The sequence below is a fragment of the Pygoscelis adeliae genome, unplaced genomic scaffold, assembly GCF_000699105.1.
Source record: "Pygoscelis adeliae isolate BGI_AS28 unplaced genomic scaffold, ASM69910v1 Scaffold111, whole genome shotgun sequence".
Lineage (NCBI taxonomy): Eukaryota > Metazoa > Chordata > Aves > Sphenisciformes > Spheniscidae > Pygoscelis > Pygoscelis adeliae.
Window position 1 is genome coordinate 3863810 of NW_008824542.1, and position 10753 is coordinate 3874562.

At 38.5% G+C, this 10753-nt stretch overlaps 1 protein-coding gene across 2 annotated transcripts in view; it reads left to right on the forward strand.

The window, feature by feature from the left end:
- Positions 1-10753, forward strand: part of CSMD3 (CUB and Sushi multiple domains 3) — an 803119-nt gene that overhangs the window by 428849 nt on the left and 363517 nt on the right. For both annotated transcript variants that reach the window (XM_009321682.1, XM_009321683.1), the window contains 2 exons: positions 2645-2827; positions 4197-4523. In XM_009321682.1, coding sequence (XP_009319957.1) covers positions 2645-2827; positions 4197-4523 — 510 coding nt within the window. The remainder of the gene's footprint in view (positions 1-2644; positions 2828-4196; positions 4524-10753) is intronic.

Below are 10753 nucleotides of genomic sequence, written 5' to 3' on the forward strand. Positions count from 1 at the left end.
AGGGGACCTCAGGGTGGGGATCAGGAAAGCCAAGGCACAGCTGGAGCTGAACATGGCTAGGGACATGAAAAATAATAAGAAGGGTTTCTTCAGGTACATAGGACAATGAAGGAAGCTGAAAGAAACTGTACCCATCCTGCTGAGCGAAACGGGAGACCTGGCTACAACTGACATGGAGAAGGCTGAGGTACTCAACAACGTTATTGCCTTGGTCTTCATCAGCAAGTGCTCAAGCCATGCCGTCCAACTCACAGAATCCAAAGGCAGGGACTGGGAGAATGAAGTACCACCCACCGTAGGAGAAGATCAGGCAGGTTCAAGACCATCTAAAGAACCTGAATGTGCACAAGTCCATGGGACCTAATGAAATGCATCCGAGGGTCCTGAGGGAACTGGCAGATGAAGTTGCTAAGTCACTATTCATCATATTTGAAAACTCGTGGCAGACTGGTGAAGTTCCCCGTGACAGGAAAAGGGGAAACATAACCCTTGTTTTTAAAAAGGGAAAAATGGAAGACCCAGGCTGGAATACAGGTCAGACAGTCTCACCTCTGTGCCTAGCAAGATCATGGAGCAGATCCTCCTGGAAACTATGCTAAAACACATGGAAAATAAGGAGGTGATTGGTGACAGCCAACATGGCTTCACTAAGGGCAAATCATGCCTGACAAATTTGGTGGCATTCTATGATGAGGTTACAGCATTGGTGGATAAGGGAAGAACAACTGACGTCATCTACATGGACTTGTGCAAATCATTTGATATTGTCCCATGCAACGTCCTTGTCTCTAAAATGGGGAGACATGGATTTGACAGGTGGACCACTTGGTGGATAAGGAATTGACTGGATGGTCACACTCAGAAAGTTGTGTTCAACGGCTGAATGTCCAGGTGGAAACCAGTGATGAGTTGTGTCTCAGGGGTACCTATTGGGACCAGTATCATCTTTGTCAGGGACATGGACAGTGGGATTGAGTGCACCCTCAGCAAGTTTGTGCATGACACCAAGATGAGTGGCGTGATGATACTCTAGAGGGAAGGGATGCCATCCAGAGGTACCATGACAGGCTAGAGAGGTGGGACCATGTGAAACTCATGAGGTTCAACAAGACCAAGTGCAAGGTCCTGCATCTGACTTGGGGCAATCCCAAACATGGATACAGCCTGGGTGAAGAGTAGATTGAGAGCAGCCCTGCAGAGAAGGACTTGGGGGTATTGGTGGATGAAAAACTGAATGTGAGCCGGCAATGTGTGCTCGCAGCCCAGAAAGCCAATCTCATCCTGGGCTGCATCAAAAGAAGCGTGGCCAGCGGGTCAGGGGAGGTGATTCTGCCCCTCTACTCTGCTCTGGGGAGACCCTGCCTGAAGTACTGTGTTCAGCTCTGGGGCCCCCAGCACAAGAAAGACATGGACCTGTTGGAGCGGGTCCAGAAGAGGGCCATGAAGATGATCAGGGGGCTGGAGCACCTTCCCTAGGAGGACAGGCTAAGAGAGTTGGGGTTGTTTAGCCTAGAGAAGAGGAGGCTCCAGGGACACCTCATAGCAGCCTTCCAGTACTTAAAGGGGGCCTACAGGAAAGATAGGGAAGGACTCTTTATCAGGGACTGTAGTGATGGGACAAGGGGTAATGGTTTTAAACAGAAAGAGGGTAGATTTAGATTAGATATTAGGAATAAATTCTTTACTGTGAGGGTGGAGAGACACTGGAACAGGTTGCCCAGAGAAGTTGTGGATGCCCCATCCCTGGAAGTGTTCAAGGCCAGGTTGGATGGGGCTTTGAGCAACCTGATTTAGTTGAAGATGTCCCTGCCCACAGCAGGGGGGTTGGAACTATATGATCTTTATGGTCCCTTCCAACCCAAACCATTCTATGATTCCAGCTTGAATTGTCTTATGAGGTTGTGAAATGCATATGGATGAGAAATGCTTTTTGGAAGATCCCTCCATGCTTGTAACTATCAGTGAAAGTTTAGGACAGTATGTAATTTGAGAGACTGTCATAGCTGTAACAACTGTAGAAATAGAAGAGAATCATTCAGATACCTTGCAGTTAAGTCCACTGAGGTAAATTGTTATTTGAGTATAGAGAAGTTATTTTTGCATGTGTGTACATAATGTGTATATATAAATGTGTATGTATGTGTATATATACTTCTATATTTATCTATAGCCTCCTTTTGACTTTGGGCAATTCTTTTTGTGTCGTGGCTCCCTTTTTTTGCCATGTCATTGGTTCATCAATTTAAGCTGTGTTGGAAAATGGACAGTGTTTACACAGTGGATCCTGGTCTCTGTTGCTAGTTTTACATGCTCACGTACTACAAGTGAATTTTTACTTAATATTATTATTGCCTAAGATTTTACAAAATAAAATAAAGTAGTAATAGTTTTCCTCATACTCTTTTAATTTCAAGTACTTTATTAACACAGAGAGCTCTGATTTTTCTAAGATCCTTACACAGAATTTCCTCCTTAAGAAGCTGGAGTATAGAATCAGACTCAGTGATGCATTTCAGCAACTGTTGTTATGTAGATGATTTTCATTTGCTTATAATAATGTATAGTTATTTTCTAGATGTGAGCATATACCCACAGGGAGTTTGTTTTAGTCTTCTAGAAATAAATTCCTTATTTATTTCAACAGAAATTGAAAAGGAAAGCTGTGGGGATCCTGGAACACCATTGTATGGTATCAGAGAAGGGGATGGATTTTCTAACCGTGATGTTTTAAGGTTTGAGTGTCAGTTTGGATTTGAATTAATTGGAGAGAAATCAATCATTTGCCAAGAAAACAACCAGTGGTCTGCAAACATACCAATCTGTATTTGTATGTACCAAATCTTTTTTATTATTATTTTTAATACATAACATTATGATAAGTTTTTCCTTATATGTAATAATTTGTGTGATCGATTGCAGAGTTAGCACAATGCAGTTAATTACACTGACAGGATGAATTTACTTTTGTTCAGTGGTGGGTTTGCCTAATGATTATTCCCAAGACAGGTTCTAGAGCTGCTAAAATATTGTTTCCTTTTACTAGCAACTATTAAACCAGTTGTCTTTATGTGATTTGATATAATGTTTTATTATTGGCTTTTTTGTAGGATTCTGTAGATTTTATGTGGTACACTTTTTATAGCTACTCTTATAAGTTAATATATTTCCTTAGATTAGAAGTTGCTGAATTGCAATCAAGGTTTAAATTATTTACCTTTCCCCGCCATGTATTATATATTAATATCTTTTAGCACTTAAGTGATGATAGACATTTATAGCTCTTTTCCAGTTACATTATACAGCATAAGTAAAACCAATTTTGTGATACGTATATGTGGCAACACCTTTCTTAACATTTCCACTAAAATAGTACAGATCAAATATATTCAGTGTGAGTGCGGTCAGTTGCTTTCATCCCTGCAACTCAATTTAATATGGCTTAACTAAAATGGTTGAATATAAAATATTATCCTGGTACCAACAAAAGTTGGTCTGGCCTCAAGTTGCGCCAGGGGAGGTTTAGATTGGATGTGAGGAAAAATTTCTTTACTGAAAGAGTAGTTAAACATTGGAACAGGCTGCCCAGGGAAGTGGTTGAGTCACCATCCCTAGAAGTATTTAAAAGACGGGTAGATGAGGCGCTTAGGGACATGGTTTAGTGGGCATGGTGGTGTTGGGTTGACGGTTGGACTCGATGATCTTGGAGGTCTCTTCCAACCTTAATGATTCTATGATTCTATGAAAAAAACTCTGTTGTCTCTTTGAGGCTAGTTAATTTCTTGTGCTTCTGTGTGAACACCAAATGATAAGGGTGCTATTGACTTTGCCTCTTTAATGTGCTCAGTGAGAAGTCTGCTCATCTAAACAGTTCCCTAAAGGAGAAAATGAGTGGTGCCAAGTGATTAAGGATTGTTGAACATGGGTAAATTGTAAGGACTGCTGTGGGCTTCCAATGCAACAAGGATGTTCTTTATTACCTGGGGGGTCTTCTTGGGAGGTAGTTTTATTGAGGGGAAGGGAATAAGAAGATTAAAAAAAAAAGAACCTTCTTTCTGGCTTCACAGATCATGAAAAATACTGAATTCAGTTGATGTAATCAGCAAGTTTAAGGATCTCTTACAAAAACTTAGTAATAAAATAAATCCTTATTGAAATGTTTTATTCTATTATCTAATTTCTTTCTCTTTTTTTGGCAGTTCCTTGCCTTTCCAATTTCACTGCACCAATGGGAACAGTTCTTTCTCCTGATTATCCAGAGGGATATGGGAATAATTTAAACTGTATCTGGACAATAATTTCTGACCCTGGGAGCCGAATCCATCTCTCTTTTAATGACTTTGACTTGGAATCTCAGTTTGACTTCCTTGCAGTTAAAGATGGTGACTCTCCAGATTCCCCCATAATAGGGACGTTTACTGGTGCTGAAGTTCCTTCCCATCTTACCAGTAATGGTCATATTTTGCGTCTGGAATTTCAAGCTGACCATTCAATGTCAGGGCGTGGATTTAACATCACTTATAACAGTGAGTAATAGTATTTTTTAATGTATGTGTGTGTTTTGTTTTCAACGGTACAGTTTAGGAGATATGTATAAATATGTAAAAATTACGTTATGGTAATACACCTTCAAACAAATCCTATATACCCACAAATATGTAATTTAGGTGTTTAGACACTTTCAAATACAGTGTTAGGGCTGAAAATATGTGTATATTTATTATTTATGGCATTAGAGATCATCATGATGGAAGTGTTTAGAAGGCTGACAAATCAGGCCAGTTTCAAATTGTAAAACAGAACTTTACTAAATTTGCTAACAGCACACTTTGTGCTGCTGGTTAAATCCTACATAATGTTAATCACCATCATTACATGTACAAAACTGTTACTCTTGAACACTCATATGCTAGTTTAGCTGTGAACGTATATAATACACTGGAGCTGATGGCTGCAGTCCATGCTAGCTCCTAGTCACCGCGGTTAATGTGGGCAGCTGTAGGAGCTCATTGGTAAGAGAAGTCAAATGACAATAGGCTTGTCTTCTTTTTCTCTGTTTTACCTTCCTTATGGCTGATGATTTTAAGCTATTTTTCCCACTCCCAGAAAAGGAAGTCTCCTGTTCTCCTGGTACTACTTACCTTGTTCTTTTTTGTCTTGCCAGTCATCCTTGTGTATTCAGGAGGATGTCTGGCCTATTTGCAGACCCTTGTGCTTATCTTGTCTCTTGTTTAGCAATTTTTTGCTACTTGGATGCCTTCTATGTGCAATTACACCTGTCTATCTTTGCCCTTTTGATGATCAAATTGCTCACAAGCTTATATGTTGTGCCTGGCTACACCATTACAATGTTAAAAAGAATACTTACATAGTGTTGTTAGTTACTCTGGTTTGGTATCCTTGTATATAGGCTGGAGGTAAGTTCATATTAATTATATACTGATTAATACACTTTTAACTTACAGCTGTGACAGCCACAGGGAGAGAAATTTCTAGACTGCCATTCAGAGCAACTGCAGTAAATAGTGGTTGGGCTTCTGTCGTGAGCACTCTGAATTGTACCTACATATTTGTAGCTTCTGGAAGGGAAACCAGCATCTTCTGTCACCTTTTGTATTTAGTTTATCTATTACACAGAAACAGAGAGTTTCCTGTTAAAATGAAGTTCTGTGTATTTCACTTGCTTCTGTCCTGGGGGAGATGAAAAGGCTGAAACTAACCCAAACCATATATAGTTCCAGATTTACTACTTAGCACTACATTTACTGATAGCATAATAACTGAAGGTGACATTAAATATCTTCCCCAGTACTAAATACCATTAGCACTTATTCAACTTACTTTCTGCTGGCAAAATCATTACATTTCTTCTGAAGGACATACGAAGAACTGCCTATGTTGTATTGCTATCAAATTATTTGGCATTTATCCCACACCAAAGTCCAGGCAGGATATACTCCCAGCTAGGGCGGACATGATGATGCAATATGTAAGCCCACAGCATGAATAACACTGCAAAATATAGCGTGAAGCTCTCCTGGGAGCATATGCAAAATTAAATTTTGCCACCTCAGCAGTGAAGTGAGAAGGATTGGGTTTAGCCAAGTTGTTCCTTTTGGGGAGTTGGAAGGAAATGGGAAGGAGAGGAAATGGCTGACGTATCAGGCTTGCTACTATGTGTAGAGGATGGTAGGGATAAGAGAGTGGCTATTAGGGGGATCATCATATCCTCCAGCCAGAGCTGCACCACCTCACACATTTGGATTTTTTTTTTTTTTTTTTGTTTTCTTTCTGATGGTGGAGGTAGGTAGCAGAGTAGTTTTCCATGCCAACAGGTAGACTAAATAGGCAAAAGATTATAGATATTTTGATATTCCCAAAAGTCTGATGTCATGAGTAACCGGTCCCATTACCGTCTTTCTCCCTAACACCTGAGAGTATGATAATTCCAGAGGCTTACTTGGAATGTAAGTGAATGTTCAGCTGCATGATTTGAAGGAGAGCTGTATATCCACATCTCCCCTTCCCAGAAGAATGTGTTACATGCTTGGCTATATGAAAAAAATAGTCTTTATTGTTGAAGATGTTTTACCCTGAATAAAACAAAAAGGATCCATTAAACCAAAGAAGAAATTAGATTGTGAGCTTGGTAATTGAGAGACCCAGAGTCCACATTTTTCTCCAAGGAATGTTAATAATTAATATTATTTTCATAGTATTGCAAGGACTAAATTCCCCTGTGGCTCTCTACTTTTCTTGCATCATAGTTCACCTGCCATCTTTTTTTTCCTTCCTCTTTTGTTTTGTTTTGTTTTAGGTTGTCAGTCTTTCAGAGAAGTGTTTCTTAAGCCTTACCTTGAACATTGCTGTCTGAATAGGAAAGAGATAAGCTGACACCAGATTAGTGTGTAAACATTCTTTTTCTGATATTGTCTTATATTTCAGCTCCCAGCCCTCTATCTTAGCTGCTTCATCCCCAGGTCGTTTCTCACAAATGTAGAAAGTAAGCATGAAGAAAATGTGGTGTCTTCTTATTGGTTACAGTAGCTACAAATCATCATTGCAAACTAAACTTTGAGCTGTAGCTAGGTATCTTAGTACCATAACTAAATATTGGAAAGTCTGGGGTTATCCGGTACTATTGAAATATAAAATCAGTTATAATGAAAATGAGACATTGAATCGATATTTCTTAAAAGAAGTTATAACATTTGCTCTATGTTTTCTTCTGTTTCATGTCCTTTTAACATTTATAAGAGTTCTGCTTACTTCTTTAAGGTTTTACTGTGGTGTGCTCAATGGTGTCAAGCCTAAATCTAGTGATGAGAAAAAAAATATATATTGGAGAGTCTAAGGAAGTTTTGGATAAAAATTAGGCCTCTGTATAAATGGATATCCTCAAGTCATGCCATTTTGCAGAACTAGAACTAAGTATAGGTCAGTTAAAGTAGGATTTACAGTAAAAATGAAAGATGCAGATGATTAGCATGGAATAATCCTTATATTTAGTTTTTATTTGGAAATAAAACAACTCATCAAACACTGTCAAGACTTCAGGTTTAATATTTCAGTGCCATGTAAATACACTTACCAGAATAAATTCTGGTCCTTTAAAAAATTTGCAGATTTCCTTGTGCATGTGGTAGTCTGGTTATGATATCTCTCAATTAAGAGTCACTTAAAGTGTGCACTGATAGTACCAAATGGTACAGTTTTAATTTTTATAAAGAAGTAACAATGCAATATTAACTTTTACCAGTTGTATAACGAAACCCACTCACTCTGAAAATAATTATTTTGAAGAAGCTTTTTCTATATTTGAGCAGTTTAACACATCTATATTTTTATTTCTCTTTATGGGTGTGTTTAAGCTAGAATGGAAGTGTGCATGTGTTTGTTAAACTCTATGGTTAAAATCTACTTACCAAAGCAAAAAAAACCCCAGAAAATGTGTCTAATATTTCTTCAGTAAAGACAGCTGCAATGTGATAAATTACAGAAGTAATCTTCCCATAATAAATAGTTTAAAGCCAAGAGAAAGGATGAAAAAGGAATTAATATAATTTTCACTCTGTCTTGGCATTCATAAACCCAAAGTTAATTAAAAACATCTGTTTTCTGCTAACACTCCAGCTTATATATTTCAAAGCCATCAGTCTCTTTTTGCCGCCTTCAAGAGTAGAAACAGTGTATCACAGGAAAGGTACAACATGATCAATCTTTTCTAAAAAGAATGTAGGCTACTAATGTGAATAACTTCATAAATGTTTTTGAGGTATAGGATGGAGAAGAATAAAACTGAGTTAATAGAACTTAATCTGATTTTTAAATAGTATTTCTCAGAAACTATTTTTATATCATATTTATCTTTATTACGGCAACATATGTGGTCTCAGATAATTAGTCTCATTCCTGTAAAACTAAACATAAATTCAAATTCTGTTGGAAGTAAACAAAAATTAGATTTCAAATGTCTCATCTTTGAGTTACTTCACTAAGTCTGACAAAGATTTCTAATGAGTTAAATTTTGGGACAAGCCCACAGAAATGTGTGACTTGAAAATGGATGATGCAGAGAATGTTCTAATAACCAAAGGAATAGGAATTCAAAAGGCTGTGATTTTCAGCTTGGTAAGATCCTTGTATTGGTTTACTTATATCTGGCTATGCACTACTGTTGATGCAAAAAGGGGGGAATGAGGCAGGAGAGTGCTTTACTGGGTACCACAGAACACAGGAACATAGCAACATGAAATTACATTGGTTTAAGTTGCTATAGAACTGCATACTTACACCTGGCTCTACACCTGGCTCCTTGCTTCCAGTTTATATCCCAAACCCAGGAGCCCTTAATGACATTTCTGGTCTCTGTGAAGGTATTTATAAACTCAATCATCCCTTAATTTTCCCTCTAATAAGCTATATGCATTGAACTCTTCAATTTAAGGGAAAGTCTGAGTCTTTTATCATATTTGTGACTCCTTTATGAATGCTTCCCACTTTATCTACATCTTTGTTCAGTTATGGAGATCAGAACTAGACACGGTATCTGAATATAGTCACATAAATTATGAGCAATGAAGTTATATGGTCTCTCTGCTTCAGTCTAGATTTCCTAGATTAGGTCAGGACAGACAAAATGCACACATTAATTGCCATGCAACAATTGGAGCCATGTGAAGAAGAATGGATATTTATTACCTGTGACAGAGTTAAGGCAAAGAAGACTATGAAGTCGTGAGTGATTGTCTCTATCTCCCCTTTCCTCACTGGTAGAAGCAGGGGTTGTCAGCGGTTGGGAGGAACCGTATCAGCTCCGGCTGGGAGAGTTTGGTCCCAGGTGTTCCTGGAGGTCCTCCATGGGCAGGCATTCCAGAAGCCAGAGTCATGCCAATCTCCCTTCAGGCTGAGGCAGATGAAATTTTTGAGGTGGAGAGCATCTTCCAGATTGTTTGATTTTTGCAGTTGGTGGACTGCTTTGAGCTGTTGCTCGTTGATCAGGGTGTAGGAGATGCAGGGCAAATATTTTTATATAAGTTTAGACCTGCTGTTTCTGCCAGTTATGCAGATTCTTTGTTGCTGTTTTCATCACAATTGTTTAATTGTGCTTTATCTAGCAAAAGTTACAACCCCATGAACTACATAGCAACATGCAGAAGGTCAAACTGTGGGCCTCTGACATCAGCCCAATTACTCGAGTGATTTCAGCTCAGTAGACCCAGACATTGACAATCCCAGATGCTGCTTTTATATCCAAAGACTGCTTTAGTCTGTTTTATTGCTGTGATAGGGTATGTCCATCATGGTGCATTTTTTCTGGCATTCCCTCCTGCTAGACTTTTTCAGTCTCAGTACTTCCCAAGAGACTTCTTCAAATGCTTATGTACTACACAGAAGTACAAGTTTACATGTGATGGTACTGAATAACCTACTAGTTGTTTGCATAACTTTTGACAAACTTTCACAATTTTTTTAATGAAGTATCTCTATTATTTGATAAGCTCTTAACTTCTGTTTCTTCTTTGATATTTTTCTCTGAAAGGGTTACCTTTACTCCAAAGCCATTGCTAGTATCAGCTAAAACTCTTCATAGGGCAATCTACAAAACAATTAATCACACCAGTGGACCACTCCTTTCTGGCCCTATTTCCAAGGACCTTCCAGAGCACACCAAATGAGTTATGGTTAGCTTCATTCTGCCTTCCTATCTCTTGAGATCTCTGCAGTTCCTCCCCTTCACATTTTTTTGATGCAAAATGCAGCATTTAACATCCTTCTGAATTAATATCAGAACTGAAAGTATTTCACCATCACCCTGTGCTATGATTATGCTGCCTGGCTTTTTTCCAAACACTACTTAAAATACCAGTACAATCATGGTAGTTGATGAGTATAAATGACAGGAAAACTGGATCTCCTCTTTACATGTAATATTGCATAAGGAACTTTTCCATGGTTTCTTGATTTATTGATGATGGGTAAAATATTAATGTTAAGGATATACAGCTGTGTTCTTTTCAGTTTAACATTTTGTCGTGGTTTAACCTCAGTCGGCAACTAAGCACCACGCAGCCGCTCGCTCACTCCCCCCCAGCCCCGGTGGGATGGGGGAGAGAATTGGAAAAGCACAAGTGAGAAAAACTTGTGGGTTGAGATAAAAGCAGTTTAATAATTGAAATACAATGATAACAATAATAATATGATAATAAAAATAATAATACACAAAGCAAGTGATGCACAGTACAATTGCTCACCA